This window comes from Hyla sarda, chromosome 1, assembly GCF_029499605.1.
Source record: "Hyla sarda isolate aHylSar1 chromosome 1, aHylSar1.hap1, whole genome shotgun sequence".
Classification (NCBI taxonomy): domain Eukaryota; kingdom Metazoa; phylum Chordata; class Amphibia; order Anura; family Hylidae; genus Hyla; species Hyla sarda.
The window spans coordinates 419326060-419351348 of record NC_079189.1 but is presented as its reverse complement, the minus strand read 5'-3'; the positions used below and the strand labels follow the sequence as shown (position 1 = coordinate 419351348).

General features: G+C 42.9%; 1 protein-coding gene across 7 annotated transcripts in view; it reads right to left on the bottom strand.

Annotated features, from left to right (window-relative positions):
* The window catches only part of KIAA1671 (KIAA1671 ortholog), a 235563-nt gene that overhangs the window by 50537 nt on the left and 159737 nt on the right, over positions 1-25289 (bottom strand). For 6 of the 7 annotated variants that reach the window (XM_056529030.1, XM_056529070.1, XM_056529054.1 and 3 more), the window contains one exon: positions 14241-14288. The exons of the other annotated variant lie outside the window; for it this stretch is intronic. In XM_056529030.1, the coding sequence (XP_056385005.1) occupies positions 14241-14288 (48 nt within the window). The remainder of the gene's footprint in view (positions 1-14240; positions 14289-25289) is intronic. 7 annotated transcript variants of the gene reach the window in all.

The following is a 25289-nucleotide window of genomic DNA, read 5'->3' as shown; positions in this document are numbered from 1 at the left end:
GACAGATACTATGTTAAAGGGAAAAAAAGACTATGTTAAAAAGAGTCTTGTGGTTAGGTAGTTGAAGTTGGTAATTAGGTATGTTCCCCTCTAGTAGTCCCATTTTATCAGCCGGAAATGCCCCTAAAGCTTTTGATAAGATATGAATGCTGTTGCATCTCTTGTAAGTATTAGGGTGCGTTCACACTGAGCAATGCATGCTGAATCTCTGCTAACGGAATTCACCGAGCGGAGATTCAGCCTGGCAGGCGGTGGCAGTAGGACCGCACGGCCCTGCATCGTCACCATTGACGGCTGAGCCGAGCTTGCATAATTCCGCTCAAATAATGAACATGTTCTTTCTTTGAGTGGAACAATTTCAGCAGCAGAATCGTCCCCCGCTGAAATGGCTCAGTGTGAACGGGTCTCGTGGAAGACTCATTCACACTGATGTTAAAGTTCACCACGCGTAATTCCAAACGCGGAATTCCGTAGTGTGAACGTACCCTTAGTTAGGGATATGTACAGGCCTGCTTCAAGTAGCTAACATGGCTAAATTTTGGTTAAGGGGAGGAGAGAGGGTGCTGGCTTGGATATGTGTGTGTGTGTGTATGTAAGTGTATCTGGTCTTCTTGTAATGCACGGGTGTTGACCTTATAACCTTTATGTTTGGTTGTTCTGACTGTTCTACAACTCTACCAATCTATGGTGTTCTGGATTTGTCCTATTGCTTAAAAGGGTATTCCGGCCATAGAGCTCTTATCCCCTATCAAAAGGATAGGAGATAAGATGTCTGATCGCGTGGGCCCACCGCTGGGACCCCCGTGATCTCTGTGCGGCACCTGCATTCTATGGCATACAATGTGGGTGTGGGTGCTGTCCGGAGATCATGGGGGGTCCCAGCAGCGCACCCCCTCACAATCAGACAGTTATCCCCTATCCTTTGGATAGGGGATAAGATGTCTATGGCCGGAATACCCCTTTAAGATTATCCATTCCCATTCTGATGTATTCTTCCTGCTATAACCTGTTTGTGCCATGATTTATTTTTAAGAACAGTAAGACTCTGTTTTTGTATTTTCTAGTTTTGTATTTGTATTTCTTGAATGCATTTAAAGTTTCAAAAATATACAGATTTTTTTTTAGTTAATAAAAAAAATAAGGGTCTGTAACACAAAACAATTGTTTCCTTTTCATTTCTCAGCATTGAATTGTGTGGCTTTCTTTAAACTGCTTACTTATTTAACATCATTGGTGTTTAATGGTGGACATTAACTCTTCAAGGCTAAAGACAAATCTCTTATGTATAAAAAAAAAAGAGGGGCGTTCTTTATCATAATCCTTCATTCTACAAAGAAAGACTGAAAGGGCTTTTGATAGACTAGAGAGATTGCAAGTTACATAGATAAGTTATCAGCCCATGGCAGTCCAATAAACTGCTAAATTACATTATGCCTAAAACAAAATACCATAAAATACAAAAAGGTTAAACTGGTATCTGCAGCCATGGACAAATATATTCTTGCTGTTATCAAAACAATGACAATCTGCAAGAGTGCCTTACCATGCATAGTGAGCAGAATGCTGCTTTATCAAAAAGTTAATATGTTATACAATGCAAACATGGACAAGCCCTAAGAGTAAACATAGCAAAGATAGTGACCGATTGAGGTAAATAGAGGTAAGAGATCAAATGGAAGCATATACCTAAAACTGTGAAAAAACATTGAAATAATAGTTTTGTGCAGATTTGACAAAAAAAAATTCTACATTTTATTATTATTTCTTATGTTCATAGCACCACCATCAAATAATTTATTAATGCTGAATCCCCGGTTGTAGAGGTCCATTTTTTTAGTCACTAAGTTATACTAGTGCTACAGCAATCTGTTATCTCATTACAAAAAAAAAAAAAAAAAAAAAAAAAAACAACATAATTATGACAGAAAAGAAAAGATTTTAGATTTTCCCTAAAAGGTCTACGGATGTTTTCACTTCTTCCAACTCAAAGATAGTTTTATAGATGGACAGATTCCACAGGAATCCTGCAGTCAGTTTGCTGACTTGATCATTTAGCAGTCTTAAACAGCTGTAAAACTTTTTTTCTATTCAATCCTCAACCTTTTCTGTATTTTTCACATTTTATTTTCTCTCACAAGTGTGTAGAAGTAGAAAATCAAAATTTGCTCTTTGTCAGTGTCCTATAAATAGCAGGTGCAGTCAAATGACACACTTGTGCTATAACATTCTGTAACACAATCTAGCTGCTAAAATGTGTGCTTGTTTAATTAACCCATCATTTCTTAGAACCTACCATCTGCCTGCAAAGCACAACATATTCTCTTTAGATCAGTAATTCAAAGTGAAAATTATAACTATGATACTAGTTTCATAATCTAGTCTCATAGTCTACAAACACAGCCCTTCCAACTACTTTAATCCTTAGAGGACACGCGACTTACATGAACGTCACTGTGCCCTGGCACTTAGCACACAGTGAATCTCCTGACACTCTGTGATTGGGCCAAGCCGGCTTTTGTTAACAGCTGGGACCCCATAGATAATGGTGGACATCAGTATTATCGCTGATGTCTACCATTAATCTTTCATATGCGGTGATCAGTACTGAAAAGCATCTGCGGGGCACATCAGAAGACCCGCAATCCATTTGCAGGGGTCCGACGAGTCAAGATAGCGGCTGAAGCTCTGCTTAACTGCTCATCTGTACCATAGTTCTTCTTCTACATTCTGGCAGACGATACAAGTAGATAGCCAATATAACTGATCAGTGCTATGCCTATGCATAGCACTGAAAAGTAGTAGCAATCGATAGCTAGAAATAGTACACTGTGACCCAATAAAAATAAATAAATAAATGTCCCCTCTTTTACCCATTTTACAAATAACAAATGTGTTTTTTTTTTCATTTTTTTTATTTTTATTTCAGTGTGTTGAAATGTCTGAACTATTAAAAGGAAAACGGTCAGCTTTCTCCCCCCGCACAAACCAGCGGTACTGGCTGGTAGTGCGGGGGACACTGATCAGCTTGATGCTTACCGTGCCCGGATCCGCCACGCCGTTGGCCCTAATCTTCTATTTCCGGGATATGCTAATGAGGTGCTAACTGGCAAAGGCCGGGCTATCTCGCACTCTGACGTCAGTGCCGCTGGCCACAGCACCGCCCAGCTCATCAATATTCCTCCCCTCTCTCTTCATTACAGAGCGGGGAGAAGAGGGAGAGGCGGAGGAATATTGATGAGCTGGGCGGCGCTGCGGCCGGCGGCACTGATGTCAGAGTGCCAGTTAACCTGGCCAATGTCAGTTAGCACCTCATTAGCATATCCCGAAAATAGAAGATTAGGGATTTTACTGTTTTTGTAATAGCAGCACAGGACTAGAAAAGCATGTAAACATGAGCATTTTTTTACATAATAACCCACAGAATTAAGAAAGCATGTCCCTTTTACCATAAATTGCACTGCGTAAAAACAAAAATGGTCATGAAAAAAACAAGCCCACATATGGGATAAAAAAAAAAAAAAAAATAAGAGTTCCTAAAGGCTCCTAAAAAAAGCCGAGGAAAAAACGAAAAGGCAAAAATGTAAATTTGCTTTGTCCTCAAGGCCAAAATGGGCTGTGTCCTTAAAGGGGTACTCCGGTCAAAACCTTTTTCTTTTGAATCAACCGGTGGCAGAAAGTTAAACATATTTGTAAATTACTTCTATCAAAAAATCTTAATCCTTCCAGTACTTATTAGCTGCTGAACGCTACAGAGGAAATTCCTTTCTTTTTGGAACACTGATGACATCACGGTGCTCTCTGCTGACATCTCTGTCCATTTTAGCAACCATGCATAGCAGATGTATGCTAAGGGCAGCATGGTGGCTCAGTGGTTAGCACTGCTGCCTTGCAGTGCTGGGGACTTGGGTTCAAATCCCACTAAGGACAACAATAAATAAATAATAACATCAGCAGAGAGCACTGTGGTCGTTATGTCATCAGAGAGCATTCCAAATAGAAAATAATTTCCTCTGTAGTATTCAGAAGCTACCGTATATACTCGAGTATAAGCCGAGTTTTTCAGCACGATTTTTCGTGCTGAAAACACCCCCCTCGGCTTATACTCGAGTGAACTCCCCCGCCCGCAGTGGTCTTCAACCTGCGGACCTCCAGAGGTTTCAAAACTACAACTCCCAGCAAGCACGGGCAGCCATCGGCTGTCCGGGCTTGCTGGGAGTTGTAGTTTTGAAACCTCCGGAGGTCCGCAGGTTGAAGACCACTGCGGCCTTCAACATCATCCAGCCCCCTCTCACCCCCTTTAGTTCTGAGTACTCACCTCCGCTCGGCGCTGGTCCGGTCCTGCAGGACTGTCCGGTGAGGAGGTGGTCCGGTGGGATAGTGGTTCCGGGCTGCTATCTTCACCGGGGAGGCCTCTTCTAAGCGCTTCGGGCCCGGCCTCAGAATAGTCACGTTGCCGTGACAACGACGCAGAGGTGCGTCATTTGCGTCATTGTCAAGGCAACGCCTCTATTCCGGGCCGGAAGCGCGGAGAAGAGGCGCCCCCGGTGAAGATAGCAGCCCGGACCACCTCCTCACCGGACCACCTCCTCACCGGACAGCCCTGCAGGACCGGACCAGCGCCGAGCGGAGGTGAGTACTCAGAACTAAAGGGGGTGAGAGGGGGCTGGATGATGTTGAAGGCCGCAGTGGTCTTCAGCCGATGGCTGCCCGGGCTTGCTGGGAGTTGTAGTTTTGAAACCTCTGGAGGTCCGCAGGTTGAAGACCACTGAGGGCAAATGATGAGAAGAGGATGATGAAGGGGGGGTGTGGGGATGATGAAGGGGGGTGGGGATGATGAAGGGGGGGGGGGGGATGATTACAAGGGATGATGAAGGGGGGATGTGTGGGATGATAAGGGGATGATGAAGGGGGGATGTGCGGGATGATAAGGGGATGATGAAGGGGGGATGTGCGGGATGATAAGGGGATGATAGGGGGGGATGTGTGGGATGATGACAAGGGGATGATGATGAGGATGTTAATGACGGGTCTGGATGATGACAGGGGGGGATGAGGTATTTCCCACCCTAGGCTTATACTCGAGTCAATAACTTTTCCTGGGATTTTGGGTTGAAATTAGGGGTCTCGGCTTATACTCGGGTCGGCTTATACTCGAGTATATACGGTAATAAGTACAGGAAGGATTAAGATTTTTTAATAGAAGTAATTTACAAATATGTTTAACTTTCTGCCACCAGTTGATTTAAAAGAAAAAAGGTTTTCACCGGAGTACCCCTTAAATGGGCACTGTTCGATACAAACATTTTTTGTACATATTGGCATTACATTAACCTTTCTGATATACGGTATTTATATGAAAATTTTCTTTTCTTTTTATAGGAATCATGGCATATAAAATCATGTCTTTGTCCAAGCTAAAGCACAGTCATGGTCAAAGTCCAGTAAGTGAGAGTGGGCTAGCACTCCTCTGTGCTCTCTCCTGTCCGATAGCACTCCTCTGTGCTCTCTCCTGTCCGATAGCACTCCTCTGTGCTCTCTCCTGTCTGATAGCACTCCTCTGTGCTCTCTCCTGTCTGATAGCACTCCTCTGTGCTCTCTCCTGTCTGATAGAACTCCTCTGTGCTCTCTCCTGTCTGATAGCACTCCTCTGGACTCTCTCCTGTCTGATAGGATAGTAGAGAGCAAAGAGGAGTACTATCAGACAGGAGAGTATAGAGGATTGCTAGCCCACCCTCACTTACTGGACTTTGTCCATAACTGTGCTTTAGCGTGGACAAAGACATGATTTTATAAGCCATGATTCCTATAAAAAGAATATTTTTACCCTTTCAGTACTTTTTAGAAGCTGTATGCTACAGAGGAAATTCTTTTATTTTTGAATTTTATTTGTCTTGTCCACAGTGCTCTCTGCTGACACCTCTGTCCGTGTCATGAACTGTCCAGAGCAGCATAGGTTTGCAATAGGGATTTTCTCCTGCTCTGGACAGTTCCTGATACAGCATCAGGTGTCAGCAGAGAGCACAGTGGACAAGACAAAAAAGAAATTCAAAAATAAAAGAATTTCCTCTGTAACATACAGCTGCTAAAAAGTACTGGAAGGGAAAAGATTTTTAATAGAAGTCATTTACAAATCTGTTTCTCTTTCTAGCACCAGTTGATTAAAAAAAAAGTGGCCCTTTAACCCCTTAAGGACACAGCCCATTTTGGCCTTAAGGACGCAACAAGTTTTATTTTAGCATTTTCGTTTTTTTTCCTCCTCGCCTTCTATCAATCATAACTCTCTTATATTTCCATGCACAGACGAGTATGAGGGCTTGTTTTTTTGCGCGACCAGTTGTCCTTTGTAATGACATTGCTCATTTTACCATAAAATGTATGTGGGAATTTAAATAAAATACTATTGTGTGGGGAAATTGAAAAGAAAACCGCAATTTAGCAAATTTTGGAAGGTTTTGTTTTCACGCTGTACAATTTGAGGTAAAAATGACTTGTTTTCTTTACTCTGTGGGTTAATACAAATAAAATGATACCCATGATTACATACTTTATTATTTTACCACTTAATCTCAAACTTTTTAACCAAATTAGTGCGTTTAAAATCCCTCTATTTTGATGACCTATAATTTTAAAATTTTTCCGTATAAGTGTATGAGGGCTAATTTTTTGCGCCCTTTTATTGATACTACATTTGCATATATGAAACTTTCAATTATAATTTTTTTTTTAGAATATTATGTGACGTTTACGCTGTTCAACGTACGGGATCAACAACATTATATTTTAATAGTTCGATAGTTTGGACGTTTTTATAAAATGTTATAATTATGTTTATAAAAAAAATCACTTTCTGGGGGTAAAATGGGAAAAAGGGACAATTTACATTTTTATTGGGGGAGGGGATTTTTCAATTTTTTTAAAATTTTTTGTTAACTTTTTTTTTACACTTTAGTAGTTTCGGTAGACGACTAGCTATAGCAATCATTTGGTGGCTCATACTGTTCAGTGCTATGCATAGGGCATAGCACTGATCGGTGTTATCGACGATCTTCTGCTATGGTGACAAATCGAGCAGACCAGAGCAGAAGACCCCTGGAGATGGACGGAGGCAGGTGAGGGGACCTCCATCCCCCATTATGGATGAGCAATCCGATCATCCATTTTACCGACCGCACTGCCGCAGATGCCGTGATCTGTATTGATCACTAAATCGCTGATGTCCGCCATTACGGCGGGTCTCTGCAGCTGGGACCTGCCATGCATGACACAAGCACCACTCCGGTAAACGTAAGTACTGGTGCGTTAAGTACCAGGTCACTAGGACGTACATTTAAATAAATCTTCTCCCTTGTGTTTTCTGCTCCCTGCATCACTCTTTCCAGCTACTCTTCATGAATTGGGATGGGATATTCAAATTAAACAGTCCATTCCCAGGCAGTATTGCAGCTTGTTGCCTAATGTACAGACTTGGTGAAGCAGATGGCTGGGTTGCAGATGTCATACTCTCTCTGCATAGCAGCAGAGGGCCGGGATCTTGGGAGTGTGTTCTCCTGCCTGTCAACTTTCTTCTGATTGTGAAATTTTGAAATTCCTACGCAAAAAAACAAACAAAAAAAAAAAATAAAACAGTCCTTAACCCCTTGGGGACGGGTTTTTTTTCCAGTTTTTGCACTTTCGTTTTTTCCTCCTTACCTTTTAAAAATCATAACCCTTTCAATTTTGCAGCTAAAAATTCATATGAGGGCTTATTTTTTGCGTCACCAATTCCACTTTCTAATGACATCCGTCATTTTACCCAAAAATCTACGGCGAAACGGAAAAACAAATCATTGTGCGACAAGATTGAAGAAAAAATGCAATTTTGTAACTTTTGGGGGCTTCCGTTTCTACGCAGTACATTTTTCAGTAAAAATGACACCTTATCTTTATTCTGTAGGTCCATACGGTTAAAATGATACCCTACTTATATAGGTTTGATTTTGTCTTACTTCTGGAAAAAAATCATAACTACATGCAGGAAAATGTATACATTTAAAATAGTCATCTTCTGACGCCTATAACTTTTTTATTTTTCTGCGTACGGGGCGGTATGAGGGCTCATGTTTTGCACCGTGATCTGAAGTTTTTAGCAGTATCATTTATGTATTGATCGGACTTTTTGGTCACTTTTTATTCATTTTTTTTATGATATAAAAAGTGACCAAAAATATGCTATTTTGGACTTTGGAATTTTTTAGCGCATACGCCATTTACCGTGCGGTTTAATTAAGGATATATTTTTATAATTCGGACATTTCTGCACATGGCGATACCACATAGGTTTATTTACACTTTTTTTTTTAATTGGGAAAAGGGGGCCGATTCAAACTTTTATTAGGGAAGGGGTTAAATGATCTTTATTCACTTTTTTTTTGCAATGTTATAGCTCCCATAGGGGGCTATAACACTGCACACACTGATCTTTTACATTGTTCAATGGTTTCTCATAGGAAACCATTGATCAATGATTCTGCCGCTTGACTGCTCATGCCTGAATCTCAGGCACTGAGCAGTCATTAGGCGATCGGACAGCGAGGAGGCAGGTAGGGACCCTCCAGCTGTCCTGTAAGCTGTTTGGTATGCCGCGATTTCACAGCGGCGATCCAGAACAGCTCCCTGAGCTAATCAACACTGCTTTACTTTCACTTTAGACGCGGCATTCAACTTTGAACGCCGCGTCTAAAGGGTTAATAGCGTGCAGTACCGCGATCAATGCCGCACGCTATTAGCCCTCCGTCCCCAAGGAGTTAAAGGGGTACTCCAGCCCTAAGACATCTTATCCCCTATCCAAAGGAACACCCGCAATCTTTCATGCAGCACCCCGCTATCATCAGCCTCTGGAGCGAACATCGCTCAGAGTCTGATGAATCATGATCACGGGGCCGGAGTATTGTGATGTCACAGCTCCTCCCCCCGTGTGACATCACACTTCGTCCCCTCAATGCAAGCCTATGGGAGGGGGCGTGATTGTGATTCATCCCGAGGGATGTTCGCTCCAGAGGCTGATGATAGCGGGGTGCTGCATGAAAGACTGCGGGGGTCCCCAGATGCGGGACCCCCACGATCAGGCATCTTATCCTCTATCCTTTGGATAGGGGATAAGATGTCTTAGGGCCAGATTACCCCTTTAAAGGGGTACTCCGCCCCAAGACATCTTATCCCCTATCCTAAGGATAGGGGATAAGAAGTCAGTTTGCCGCGGTCCCGCTGCTGGGGAGCCCCGGGATCGCTGCTGCGGCACCCCGCTATCATTACAGCACAGAGCGAGTTCGCTCTGTGCGTAATGACTGGCGATACAGGGGACGGAACAGCGTGACGTCATGGCTCCGCCCCTCGTGACATCACGGCCCGTCCCCTTAATGCAAGTCTATGGCAGGGGGCGTGACGACCGCCACACTCCCTCCCATAGACTTGTATTGAAAGGGGCGGGCCGTGACCTCACGAGGGGCGGAGCCATGACATAACGATGCTCCGGCCCCTGTATTGCCCGTCATTACGTGCAGGGCGAACTCGCTCTGTGCTGTAATGATAGCGGGGTGCCGCAGCGGCGATGCCAGGGCTCCCCAGCAGCGGGACCCCGGGGATAAGCAGGGGATAAGATGTCTAGGGGCGTAGTACCCCTTTAAGTATGCCACATTAGAGGTGGTGTAAACTGAGCACACAGTGTGAGATGTTGGGATTGTTTGACAAAAGATAAGATGCCCCATTAACATGACTGTCTCCAGTGATTTAGCATGCCAGTCTAAAGGAGCAGAAAAAGATAAGTGACTGCCAGAGCTCTGATATACCATGGGAGGAAACAATAACACAGGAAAAGGGAAAAAAACTCTATCAATCTATGGTAGTAGTGTTCAGGGATCGACCGATATAGATTTTTTTTTTTGAGCCGATACAGATAGCCTGTGAACTTTCAAGCCAATAGCTGATAACTTATTCCGATATTCCGTGCATTTTAATTTTTGGGCGTTTTAAAGCAGGGCCATGTACACTGAGGACAAGCAGGGCCCTGTACACTGAGGACAAGCAGGGCCCTGTACACTGAGGACAAGCAGGGCCCTGTACACTGAGGACAAGCAGGGCCCTGTACGAGAGAGAAACAGAGCAGGGCAGCGGGCGCACTGATCGGTGGCAAAGTGAACTCAGACGTGGCGCTGCTGCACTTAGACGTGAGGTCACGTCACCCCCACGGTTACGAGACCTCACGTCTAAGCGCAGCAGCGCCACGCCGGAGTTCAAAGCGCCTCTCCCAGGCAGCCACTGCGGTTCTCTTACAGGGCTGCCGTGGCTGTGTGGGAGATGCAAAAACAGCAGCCAACAGCATCGTTCTCCGGGCCCGGGTGTCGCGGGCAAGACGCATTATCGGCAAGGTTAGATCCCAATACCGATAAATAACAAAATCATGAATATTGGCCGATAACATCGGCCAATCCAATAATCGGTCGATCCCTAGTTCAGTATTATCGCGGATCTTCTGCTCTGGTCTGCTAAAGGCAGATCAGAGCAGAAGACCCCGGAAGAGCGGCGGAGGCAGGTGGTGAGAAGACCTCCATCTGCCATCTTGGCTGATCAGATCAGCCATTACAATATCTGCACTGCCACAGATGCCGTAATCTGTATAAATCATGGCATCTGAGGGGTTAATGGCGGACATTAGCTCGATCGTTCATGTCTGCCATTACCGGCAGGTCCCCAGCTGCTCTCAGCTCGAGTGCACGGGTCATGTACAGGACGTAAATGTAGGTCCTGTTGCACGAAGTACCAGCGCATCAGGACGTACATTTACGTCCATAGTCCTCAAGGGGGGGGAGGGGGGCAAACAAATGTTAGCGTGGTTACATGTGGCTCTTTCCATTGAGGTGAACAGAAACCGGGACGCAAGCAGATATTGTCTCTTTCTTGGCTAATCTGACACTGTGGCTATTCAGTTTAGCTACATTAGTTAGTTAGTTAGTTTTTCAGAACCTGGAGATATATATGTGTATATATATATATATATATATATATATATATATATATATTCTGGAGAGAGTTCTGGCTTGGCATGAATCCCAATCAGTTCTGAGACTTCCTAACTGGAGCCTGAGCTCTTTTGCAGGACACATAGAAACATAGAATGTGTCGGCAGATAAGAACCATTTGGCCCATCTAGTGTGCCCAATAATCTGAATACTATGAATAGTCCCTGGCCCTATCTTATATGAAGGATAGCCTTATGCTTATCCCATGCATCTTTAAACTCCTTCACTGTATTTGCAGCGACCACTTCTGCAGGAAGGCTATTCCATGTATCCACTACTCTCTCAGTAAAGTAATACTTCCTGATATTAGTTTTAAATTAGAGGGGCAAAGGTTTAAAAGTATGTCCTCTTGTAGTAGTTTTTCTTCTTTTAAATATGCTCTCTTCCTTTACCATGTTGATTCCCTTTATGTATTTAAAAGTCTCTATCATATCCCCTCTGTCTCTTCTTTCTTCCAAGCTATACATGTTAAGGTCCTTTAACCTTTCCTGGTACGTTTTATCCTGCAATCCATGTACTAGTTTAGTAGCTCTTCTTTGAACTCTCTCTAGAGTATCTATATCCTTCTGGAGATACGGCCTCCAGTGGTGTGGTGAGCTCATTTGTGTATTTTTTTTTACCCAGGAGCCCACGGAGTGCTATATGGCTTACTTAAATCTCCGTCCTACACTAGAAGTGGTGTCCTCTCCGAGGAAAGTACTGACCCAGTAAAAATAAAAAAGTTTCAAGCATGTGATGCTCCTTTAAACTCAACTGGGGCAAGTAACAGGTGTGGGCAATATAAAAATCACACCTGAAAGCAGATTAAAAAAGAAGAGAAGTTCACTTAGTCTTTGCATTGAGTGTCTGTGTACCACACTAAGCATGGACAACAAAAAGAGAAGAGAACTGACTGAGGACTTGAAAACCAAAATTGTGCAAAAATATCAACAATCTCAAGGTTACAAGTCCATCTTCAAAGATCTAGATTTGCTTTTGTCCACAGTGCGCAACATTATCAAGAAGTTTGCAAACCATGGCACTGTAGCTAATCTCCCTGGGCATGGACGGAAGAAAAAAATTGATGAAAGGTGTCAACGCAGGATAGTCCGGATGGTGGATAAGCAGCCCCAAACAAGTTCCAAAGATATTCAAGCTGTCCAGCAGGCTCAGGGAGCATCAGTGTCAGAGTGAACTCTGTCGACATTTAAATGAAATGCTATGGCAGCAGACCCAGGAGGGGGGGGGGGTCCTCCTGGATCTCCTGCCATAGCATTTCATTTTTCAGTTAAATGTCAACAAATAGTTCCCGCTGACACTGATGCTCCCTGAGCCTGCAAGACAGCTTTAATATCTTTGGAACTTGTTGACTGCTGACACAGAGACATAAAAAAGCAAGACTACATTTTGCCAAAATGAACTTGACTAAGCCAAAATCCTTCTTGTGAACAGATGAGACCAAGATAGAGCTTTTTGGTAAAGCACAGTATTCTACTGTTTACCAAAAATGGAATGAGGCCTACAAAGTAAAGAACACAGTACCTACAGTGAAATATGGTGGTGGTTCAATGATGTTTTGGGGGTTGTTTTGCTGCCTCTGGCACTGGGTGCCTTGAATGTGTGCAAGGCATCATGAAATCTGAGGATTACCAACGGATTCTGGGTCGCACTGTACAGCCCAGTGTCAGAAAGCTGGGTTTGCGTCCGAGATCTTGGGTCTTCCAGAAGGACAATGACCCCAAACATACGTCAAAAAGCACCCAGAAATGGATGGCAACAAAGCGCTGGAGAGTTCTGAAGTGGCCAGCAAGGAGTCCAGATCTAAATCCCATTGAAGACCTGTGGAGAGATCTTAAAATTGCTGCTGGGAAAAGGCGCCCAATAAGAGACCTGCAGCAGTTTGCAAAGGAAGGGTGGTCCAATATTCTGGCTGAGAGGTTTAAGAAGCTTATTGATGGTTATAGGAAGTGACTGATTTCAGCTATTTTTTTCCAAAGGATGTGCAACCAAATATTAAGTTAAGGGTGCCAATCATTTTGTCCAGCCCATTTTTGGAGTTTGGTGTGTCATTATGTCCAAATACTTCTAGAAAAATTTCAGGGGTGCCAACATTTACAGCCATGTGTGTGTGTGTGTGTGTGTGTGTGTGTGTGTGTGTGTGTGTGTATGTATGTATATATATCTACACACATACACACAGAAGATATATACATATACATTGACTTAAAGGACGTAAGATCTATGGTGTAAGATGTATGGCAATGTTAATCAATCAAGTTCATCTATAAAAAAAAAAAATTCTAATTCTACCTTCAAACAACTATTGAAGTATACATCTATTTTCCCACTACCAAACAGCTCAGAAACAGTGTGTTCTGAAATCTTACTCAAGTCCCCAATGTCAAATTTCACGGGCTGGAGAATTGCTGACAAATGCAATCATTCTCAACCACCATCGACCCAACACTACGTCCCTCAGCCATTGAACTGAACAGCGATGCTTACAGATAATTATTATTTTCTAAGCCATCAAGACCAATTGACCCTAAACTAAAATATACAAAATAGCTTTGTTAGATATCTTTATAAAAGGGAACCGAAAGGTACTAAATGGCAAAAGTAATTGTCATTGTTGCATTTATTTTTTAGGTTTACCAATACTCAAAATAGGTATTATGATAAAGAAATGAAGTTCGAGATAAAATGTTAATTCTGCTTCAGATTTTTGTTGAGAACAGTCCCTGCCATTTGACAGCTGACCAATAGATAGTAAAGAAGAGGTGATGTGAGAAATACCAGCACTGAGGTTTTGCAAAATGAACACTTTATCTGTACTATAAACACATTGCCTGGGGGCTGCCATGGGGGAATCCAAAAGACAGGGAGTGCAGGCACTTAAGATGGCTATAAGGTTGGCTTGATGGCTTGATTCACAGTCCAAAAATAGGTTGTATCTTGACTCCCAAACAATAGTAGGGCCTAAATTCTATTCTGCATAAACAGAAAATTTGATTAAAAGGTAATTTATTATGTGTGATCAAATAACCCATACAATGCTTTTCTTATTCATGCCAGGGAGACATGACAAATGTTTTTCTATTATAGACTACAAATGATTAAGTTCTTACAAGAATGTGCTCCATGTTTGAAAAATCAAAAGTAAATTATAGGACTTGAAGTCCAACCCAGAGGACTGTGCAACCATACCTGGGCTTTTGACCATGGATGAGCACATGGGATGCAGCCCGAACCCTCCTATACAAAATACAAATACAAACAAATTATCACAGAAATAGTATTAGAAATATATCATAAACATTAGAAAAATAATTTTTAATACCATGACAAGCATTTAGTCCTGTTAAATGGATAAGGAAGGTTATCATCAATCTTCTAATACTTAAATAGTAAACAAGCTGGTAGGCATCTCATCAGGGATATCTTTGCCAGCACCATTTTTTTTTTTTTACTTTACAGTACTGTAGGAATGATTATGTCTTGACCATCTTCACCAATTTGGTCTCAAAGACAGACAATTACAAACACCCACATTACAGCAACATGGTTGACATGACATTCATGGTTTGGTGGAATTGTGAATCACACTGTTTGCATATGACTGCTCATTGGAGATATGTGGATACACAAATGTAGGATACTCAAATTTGTAATAAATTCAAATTTAGCAAAGTACTGTATTTTCTATAACTGCCAATATGCATATAGTAACAGTGCTAATGGTCAAGAGCGATGGTGACAGGCCAGTTTGTACTGGCTGAACATCTATAGAATAATTTGAATTAGAAAAAAAAAACTTTAAGCCAACCCCATCCTTTAGTCTCCAGCCATCAAATAGCTTGTATATAGAAGGCTTGGAATTCAATCTCATCTGCAGAGATAAAGGTTTCAGCTTGAAAGTGATTGATGAGTGTTAAATGTGCTCTCTATCGTGTTTCTATTACAGGAACCCCTTAACGTATGGCAGAATGGTGTATATCTTTACTAGGCTATATATTTGAAACAACATGGATGTATAAAACTGTCAACTTACATATGGGCTATTGACTTATGCAAATGTGCTCATGCGCTTCAGGAAATTAGGGATGTTATCCTTGGGGGGAGTAGGTAGCTGCATATATCATGCGGATGTCATTCAGTTAACAGGCCCAAATAAAACATCATCCACCAAACCATTTCTCTGTGTACAGGCTTGCATACAGCCCCTTGGGGGCAAGGTTGTTCCACAGTAGTGGCAATTTCTTTACCAGTGAAGAGATGCCTCATGGTATCCTTGCCTCCAGGGCAAAAAGTGCTGAATCTCATGTACTAGTGTGGAGATGCATTACAACAGAAAGTGACAGATGGGAAAATGTTTTGAAACACACAACTCAATTCTAGGCTGGAAACAAATGCCAGTTCCTCAGGCCTCTGGTTTATCAGATGAATTGTTCAAAGGTGATATTAAATAGAAAACTTAACTTACCTTCCTTGCTCCCCTTCCACCGCTGTTCTCTCGCACAGCATTTCCAGGAATAGGGTTGGGGGTCGACATGTGAAATTGTCTGCTTATCTAATCAGTGGTTGCAGCAGTGTCCTGCTTTAGTCACTAATTAACTGTGTGTGCAATTCCGCGTGTCGACCCCAACATTGCTGTGCTGGAAACAGCAGCAGGGGCATGAGGAAGGTAAGTATAGGCTTTTTTTTCTACTTCACAACATTCTGAGCACACACAAAAAAATAATTCTATGAATACTCCTTTAAAGAAATGTGACTACATTAATATTTAAACCTCAGTCCCTAGTAGACATTGCCCTGATTTCATTGGTAGAACACAATGTACAATATATGCTTTGGCCTGCTGACACAAAATGGCACCCTTGAGAGAAGCATCACATAATAATGTGATACAGCAGTAAAAAGGAGCAAGGGAGGCAAAAGGAAAGAGAAACATGGAGAAGAGGATTCTATACGGCCCACTGCAGTAGTTGTCATTGGTACTGTCTACCATGATTAACACTAGATAAAATAGCTATTTGATGGCTATATGAAAAGGCTCAGTTTTCAAGTCTCTGTTTAAGCATATTAAAAACATTTACCACCAATTCAGGCTTACATTCAATAGAGCTTGCGGAAGAAAAAGAAGGATACAATACCAATGCAAAGGATAAGAATGCTTACATTCTTAAACTAAATACTATATTCTAGATAGCAGTAGGCTCTTCTGCAGAGGACAACAATAAACAATTCAGTACACATCTATATTTATGCATTCATGCCTGTATATATATACTGCATACATTAGTTCTAATAGGCTTAGTTGTAGCCCATCTTATAGCTGCATAAAGCTCCAGTATTAGCCATGCACCACCATCATTACACTGCAGCAGGTAATACTGCTGTAAACACACAGAGGCAATGCTGATTTGATGCCGTGATACGTGAAAATCTGTGATCCTGAACCAAAAAACATGAATATTTAAGCAAATAATTCAAAATAGACAACACAAAATAAGAGAATCATTATAATATAATAAAGAGTATCAATATTGTTTCCATGCATGTATAAACATATGCAATGACAGTTATGTTTGTGTAGGTTTAAGGGATAACATAAACCATGTTTTTTTTAGCATTGCAAGAAATATATCCACAAAAACAAACATTAAGAGGCTTACAGAGTCGGCCTGTTCGGGGACAGCCTGCCTTTTCCTCAAAGAAGAAAACCTTTGCTGGCTCCTAACGGAAAACCTACGGAAGGATTCACGGCTTCGGGAAGCAAAGTGTCGGAAGGACGATGTGCGTTTAAAAGGGTTCCTGCTGCCACCTTCAACACTAGTTCTCTCGTGTGTTACAGCAGTTGTGACTAAACTGAAGGCTTCTTGCAGGGACCTCCTCATGGTTCCCATCCATTGGTTCATGTGTGTATGTGCCACTGTTAATTTATCTCCAAGGTACTCCATAATCCAGGCAGTATCAAGAGAGTAAAATGATTTGAGCCAAAAGAACTACCAATGCTAAAACAAAAAGGGTCTATAGGCCTACCGTCCTTGTTTTCATCCAGGAGGCAAAAGTTACCAAAAAAGCAGAAATAGTACAAAGAACAAAGTCAGTCTAGTTCATTAAGCCAATGAAGAGACCTACACTAAAGCCTATGTCCTCATTTTTGTTGACAATGGCACGGACAAGGTACTCTGACCTTTATAAACTTGAGTAAGTTGCCATCTCCCAAACATTCAGCATAAGAACATATAGCAGCAGCTGTCCATTTTCTCTTCAGTCTACAGAGCTCTTCAATTCCAAATTGTTGCTGGTCATGTACATTACCTTTTCCAAATCTGGTAAGCTGTTATTACACGGACTGAAACATCTTCAGTTTAGGTGGTTTAATGGAGAATTAAGCAAAAATAATAAGCTCCGATTTCTTTGCACACACCATGGCTCTTCTTCAAACTGTGAGCAGACGCTGAATAGAACAGCTTAAGCCTCTGTGTAAATCCACTGCTGTGTTAGCCGATGTGCTGCCTGAAAGGGACTGCTCTGCTCTCTACAAGACTGTGCTTGCAAGCACACTCTCCTTTTTTGCCAAGAGATTTTTCTGAATGACATCAGGTCTTTGCTTTGCAAAGGAGCTGCATAACTGAGGAATGCAGCAGGGACAGATAACCCCTTAGGGCGAAGAGCCAAAAAAAAAAAAAAAAATGCACACACTTCCTCCACGCCTATTTCAAAGTCCCCCAGACCTCCTCTTCTCTGCAAGCATTTCCAAGAATCCTGCCTAGATGTTGCCTTGAAGCTTCTGAGCAGAATAAATGGCTGAATCCTTTTTTCTTCTCTCCAAATATTGTTGCAAGCCGGATGAAAGGCTGTCACTTCTGCCTGCTTTCCATCCGTCTGTTTCTCCCTTATTCTGCTATAGCCTTTTCTCTACAATCCACAGCAATGAAACAATAGGCTAGGTGAGGCAGCCGCAGAGGTCTGCCAAAGGAAAACGATTTGGGCTGGGCTTTTTTCCCCCCTTTACGCTACAGGCAGCCATTGTCATAGCAACCAGGGGACAGCATCTGCCTGGGAAGGCTAAGGTTGCAAAATCTATGGGAATGATCTATGTATTGGCCATGTGACCTTGTCATATCTTAACCCTTATTGCCAGAAAGAGGACATAAAGGTGGATTTATATGTTACCTTTTGTTTTTATTGTTGTATTTAACGCTGTACTGTCATTAGTTGTAAAAAAAAAAAAAAAAAATAGATGTTGACTCTTGTGTAGTAGTTATCCCTAAAATAATTCTGCACATTAAAGGGGTACTCCGCTGCCCTGTGTCGGAAGCTCCGCTCCCCAGCGTCCGGACGTCCTGAAGTTTATTGTTCCGGACGCTGTGTACGGGCTTCCGTGTTCAGGGCTGCCCCTCGTGACGTCAGGCCTGCCCCCTCAATGAAAGTATATGGGAAGGGGGAGTGATGGCCATCGCGCCCCCTTCCCATAGACTTTCACTGAGGGGGCGGGCATGATGTGACGTCACGCCTGCCCCCTTCGTGACAAGGGGCGGCCCTGAACACAGAAGCCCGCACACAGCGTCCGGAAAAATAAACTTCCGGACACTGGGGAGCGGCGCTTCCAACATAGGACAGCAGAGTACCCCTTTAATATGCATTACCATTTTTCATATCTTATTCTCTACAGGGCTACTCCCTTTCCTTGCAGTTTTGTTGGAGGATGGGAGTGTTCCTTAAGAGCATGACAACTTGCTTCTTTCTCCCCCTCCCTTGTCACATGGCCTGCACTGGAGAATACTGTGTCCATAGTATAGTGTGCAAATCCACAAGAAATCCATTCAATCTGAGGCCATAGAGTAGCATATACAGTGGGGCAAAAAAGTATTTAGTCAGCAACCAATTGTGCAAGTTCTCCTGTTTAAAAAGATGAGAGGGGCCTGTAATTTTCATCATAAGTATACCTCAACTATGAGAGACATAATGAGAAAAAAAATCCATAAAATCACATTGTCTGATTTTGCAAATTATAGTGGAAAATAAGTATTTGGTCAATAACAAAAGTTAATCTCAATACTTTGTTATATACCCTTTGTTGGCAATGATAGAGGTCAAACATTTTCTGTAAGTCTTCACAAGGTTTTCACACACTGTTGCTGGTATTTTGGCCCATTCTTCCATGCAGATCTCCTCTAGAGAAGTAATGTTTTGGGGCTGTCGCTGGGCAACACGGACTTTCGACTCCCTCCAAAGGTTTTCTAGGGGGTTGAGATCTGGAGCATGGCTAGGCCACTCCAGGACCTTGAAATGCTTCTTACAAAGCAAATGGAAGAAGAAAGCCGGACGGCAACTCACTGTTTTCCACGGAGCTTTTGTCAAGGGTGCAAATGACAAACAGGATAACAGAGTAGAGCGTCAGCACTGCGCCATCGCCACGGCAACCAGCATAACATATGCCGGCGCATGCGCGCATCAGCACTACTGACAGATCATTGTTAAACATGTAAGTGCAGAATAAAAACATTAGAAAAATGCAAAGAGAACTACAACGAATCATAAGAATACGCTCATATCATTCTTGTCATTCAGCCCCGAGGCTCCCAATGCAAGATTCTTTCTATAACCACCTCTTGTGGCGTAGGTGTATGTACCACCTCCAATCCTAAGAAAAACAATACATCGGCGTTACCTGCATGGATGCATCTTATGTGTTCAATTAAGCGTGGGCATCCATGACCAGGTCTTATTGAGCTAATGTGTTCCTGTATCCGCATGTATAGGCAACGAATAGTCCTGCCTATATAAAATAAACCACACGGACACAGGATAACAATTAACATATTTCGTTTTGCATGTAATGAATTGAGACACCTTCCAGTTAATTCCTCCCAAATTACAATGTTTTAAATCCTACACATAGAGCGGTGCCTGCACTTAAAGTTGCCTCTGGTGGGCACTCTATCCAGCCAATTTTCCTTGTTTTCAACTAGTCGCGTGCAACTTAGCTGGTTACGCAGCGTGCACGTGCGCCTATAGGAGAACAAGGGTTGCCTGAGTGCTACCTCCTTTAAATCAGCAAGTGCCAGTGGTGGCGTATTGCAGATTGTATGATAGTATTCATGGGTGAATGTTGTAATGAGAAGATAATTCTTTTATCTTCGTTAACTGTTTTTTTTTTGTATGTGAGGAGGTGGTGTTGTTGTTTAGGTCTCACCTTATCTAATGCCAACTTGACTTCGTTTGGAGGATAACCTCTCTTGACCAGTCGAATTGACAGCTCTTCTGCCTGTTTTTCAAAAGTCAAATCATCATTATTCAAACGTCTCAGACGGGTGAACTGGCCATATGGAATGGCTCTCTTGACGTGAGGTGGATGGTAGCTGTTATAATGTAGCAACGCATTGGTTGAGGTTGGCTTTCTAAAGCCGGATGTCACAAGATTACCATCTTTGATTTCCACCCTCACGTCAAGAAAGTCCAATACATCTTGAGGCCTTCATTAAGGTATTCCACGAACTGTGTAAACTGCAATGGGGACCCTGAGCAAATAATAAAAATATGATCAATATAGCCGAGAAAAGTAACTATATCCGCTGTAAATGGATTATTTATTGAAAAAATGAAATGTTTTTCAAAAGCTGCCCAAAACAAAATTAGCAAATGAGCATGCCATGGGGGTCCCCATTGCAGTTCCAGAGTCCTGGCGGTACCATTTGTCTTGAAATTTAAAGGCATTGTGGGATAAGATAAATTGTGTGGCATCTCCTACAAATTCTACTACTTCTTTCAGTTTTCCTACCCCTTACAAAGTCACTCCTTCGTTGTCCGGGCATGTGTTTGGGATCATTGTCATGCTGAAAGACCCAGCCACGTTTCCTCCTCCATGCCATTGCTTATAGAAGGAGGTTTTCACTCAAAATCTCATGATACATGGCCCCATTCTTTCTTTCCTTTAGACAGATCAGTCTTCCTGGTCCCTTAGCAGAAAAACAGCCCCAAAACATGATGTTTCCACCCCCATGCTTCACAGTAGGTATGGAATTCTTTGGATGCAACTCAGCATTCTTTCTCCTCCAAACATGATGAGTTGAGTTTTTACCAAAAAGTTCTACTTTGGTTTCATCCGACGATATGACATCCTCCAAATGCTCTCTAGCAAACTTCCGACGGGCCTGGATACGTACTGGCTTAAGCAGGGGGAGACGTCTGGCACTGCATGATTTGAGTCCCTTGCGGCGTAGTGTGTTACTGATGGAAGCCTTTGTTACTTTAGTTCCAGCTCTCTGCAGGTCATTCACTAGGTCCCCCCGTGTGGTTCTGGAATTTTTGCTCACTGTTCTTGTGATAATTTTGACACCACGGGGTGAGAGCCCCAGACCGAGGGAGATAATCAGTGGTCTTGTATGTCTTCAATTTCCTAATAATTGCTCCCACAGTTTATTTCTTCACACCATGCTGCTTGCCTATTGCAGATTCAGTCTTCCCAGCCTGGTGCAGGCCTACAATTTTATTTCTGGTGTCCTTCGAGAGCTCTATGGTCTTGGCCATAGTGAAGTTTGGAGTGTGACTGTTTAAGGTTGTGGACAGGTGTCTTTTATACTGATAAGTTCAAACAGGTGCCATTAATACAGGTAACAAGTTGAGGACAGAGGAAACTCTTGTAAGTAGTTACAGGTCTGTGAGAGCCAGAAATCTTGCTTGTTTGTAGATAACCAAATTCTTATTTCTCACCATATTTCGCATAAATTCTTTAAAAATCAGACAATGTGATTTTATGGATTTTTTTTTGTCATAAGGTCTATTGTAGTTGAGTTATACCTATGATGAAAATTACAGGCCTCTCTCATCTTTTTAAAGGAAAACTGTCACTTGTTTTCTCCCGCACTATCCACAGGCACTGGTGGATAGTGCGGGAGACGCTGATTAAAATTAGCCCTACCTTGTCCGGATCTGCGACGCTGTTCTCCCGCAATTGTAGTTTTATTATCTGTTGAAATCTTCCTGTAACTGGCACGGGCGGGACTTCGGCGCTTAACTGGCACTGATGTCAGCGCCGCTTATGAATATTCATCCCCCGTGCCCCCAGTTAGGAGTGGCGAAGAGAGGGAGAACTGGAGGGACGGTGGATGAATATTCAAAAGCGTGCTGACGTCAGTGCCAGTTAAGCACCGAAGCCCCATCCATGCCAGCTACAGGAAGATTTCAACAGATAATAAAACTACAATTGCGGGAGAACGGCGGCGCAGATCCGGACAAGGTAGGGCTCATTTTAATCAGCATCTCCCGCACTATCCACAAGTACATGTGGATAGTGCAGGAGAAAACAAGTGACAGTTTTCCTTTAAGTGGGAGAACTTATTTAGTGGCTGGCTAATTACTTTTTTGCCCCACTGTATTTTTGCCCTACATATGTGTACCAAATATCAAATCTGATGTCTACTGCCTCCATACTGCATTCTGGCCCTACTAAAGGCTGCCACTCACTTGTTATTCTGTCCAGAACGTGGAAGCTTATGGAGGAGCATATGACATTCATGTTGCTCTGTCTCCTCTACTGTGCCTATGTTACTTCAAGAGCTATGGAGGAAGCAGAGTGACATAAATTGTCACATGCTCCTCCATAGGCCACCTTTTTCATGACAGGAGAACAGAAGAGCGGAGTGAAAGCATTTTACAGAGAAGAAGTTATAGGGGTAATACCTAAAGAAGGAGGATACTACATGAAAGACGGTGGGAGGAGGTGGGGGGGGGTAGTGTACTGCTATTACTACTTCGATTAGGCTACAGCTACTGCTACCTCCATTAGGCTAGTTGAAAATGAAAGAACAAATCCGAATGGTCCCCCTGGGCAACTGGGCAACTTTTCCTCTGCACAGGTTTTAATAAATCTCCCCCATAGTCTCTCCAGGAGACTGGGAAAGCTGGATGACCACCTGCTGGTGAGCTGTGGTGGCCACCTGCAGGCTGGTAATACCCAGCAGGTATAGGAAGATGCAACTCCCTGTATACCATAATAATAAGTCTAAATTAGAGCTGGGCGGTATGATCAAAAATGTGCATCACAGTATTTTTGGACGTTATGGCGGTTCCATGGTATCTAGCGTTACTTCCCCGCCCCCATCATCATGTGACCCGTGGGCGCTGCTTCTCTAGTATGTGACCCCCCCCCCCTCCTCGGTTTATCAGCCCAGCACTGCGCTGTCCCCCACATCGGGGAACTTATCATGTTACCCGCAAGCAGCACCCTCCTTGTCCTCCTGTGAGTTGCAGGCCGCCAGCGCTGGAACTCTGTACTGCACTACATATTCCTTGTGCCCAGGCTGCAAAAATCAACAAAATAAACTTTAACTTACCTCCCCACATTTCCCCGTTGTGCCGGTAACGGCCTCACGCTGGCGATGGGGATATCACAGAGCCGTACGCCTATCACCGGCCGCAGCGATGTCCTGCCTCAGCCGGTGATAGGCTGAGCACATTGTCATGTAAAGAGCTGCGGGACATCGTGCGGCCGGTTATAGGCTGACGGCTCTGTGACGTTCCCATCCCCAGCGTGAGACTGTTACCGGAGCAACGGGTAGGAACGTAGGAAAGCAAGTCAAAGTTTATTTTTGCAGCCCGGCACAAGGAATATGTAGTACAGTACAGAGTTTCAGTGCTGGCGGCCCGCAACTCACAGGAGGACGAGGAAAGCGGTGGTTGCGGGTGACATATGATTAGTTCCCCGATGAGGGGGACAGCGCAGTGCAGGGCTGATAAACCGGGGGGGGGGGGGATTAAGAGAAGCAGAACAGCGCCCGCGGGTCACATATGATTAGTTCCCCGTTGTGGGGACTGCCGCTTCAGCTGATAATTCATCATTCGAGGGTGGGGGGCCCAACCGGTATTGCAGTATGGGAAAAAATTGTATCGTACAGGAAAAAAAATTCCGGTATTCGGAATGAACCAGTATACCGCCCAGCACTAGTCTAAATAAAAATTAAAAAAACATGTTATTTTAAAATATAAAAAGTCTCTACCGTTATAAGAAATTAAAATCACCCCCTTACAATTTTTTCAAAAAGCCCGTTTCTAAAGCTGCTTACCGGGTGCAAATCAGTGCAGTTATTCTGGAGATATTGGTCTTGTGGTCAAATATGTAAATTTCTGTTCTGTGCAATGGAGGCAGATGCTGCTGCATGAGTAATGCATTCTTCCGCCCGCTCTGGCCAACATAACCATGCCTGTCATGAATATTCATCCCTGTTCACTCTCTATGCATGATGGAGGTAGTGACAAGCATTAGCCGCCTCTATTGCACGAAACAAGGAATTTACATATTAGCAAGAAGATCAATATCTTCAAGACAGCTGCATTGATTTTAGCATTAGAAACAGGCTAACCCTGATGTTAGATTCTCTTCCGTAATTGATATTGGTGAGTACTAGAATAAAAGTATCAGTACATGTACTCTGTCTTATATAAAAAAAAAGTGGTATTAGCACACCCCTAATAATAATTATAATATTGGCATAACTGTTATTTTACTGTTATGTTAGCGTCTGGTCCCAGTCAGCATATCAAATATCCTGGCAAGACAGTGTCCCTTGTTCTTACTGCTTCCTCCTCCAAGGCTGTCCATCCTCTGTCTAATAGAGTGCACACGCACTCTCTTCCCCTTACTGTGGCAGTGTGCACATCCAAAACCTGTCTACTACCTGTCCTCGCTTACTACTTCCTATTTATCCCTTACTACCTTATTTCGGGATTTTTTTTTTCCCCCCACAGCCATTGAGCTAATTAAGCCAAATTATAATATTATATAATATGGTTCTATTACCTCTGTGCGCCTCTTTGTCCTATTTTAATGCACTGGGCCTGGAAGTTCGGTAGTGCAAGTCTTTTTATTTTACCAGAGACAATATGTCATAAGTTACATGGTCTCCAGATGTGGCTATGCTGCAGTTTTTGGGTGGATAGCAGAATAGAAGGGATTTACTGAAATAAAGCTATCCACCCAACTCACTGCAACATAGCCACACCCCCTGGAGACCATATGACTTATGACCTATTGGCCCTGATTTACTAAAATGCGAGGGTTCTTTCTGGAGTGTTTTAGATTTCACTCCTCTTTTTCTGGGAGCTGATTTACTAATGTGTCATGTGTCTGTTCACGGGAAAATGTGTTGCACATAGTTAAAAGAAAAAAACTAAAAAACATGGCTATAGAATACAAATCATCACTAGCATGTGCAAAACCAAACAAGCAAAACACAAGATTTAACGGGA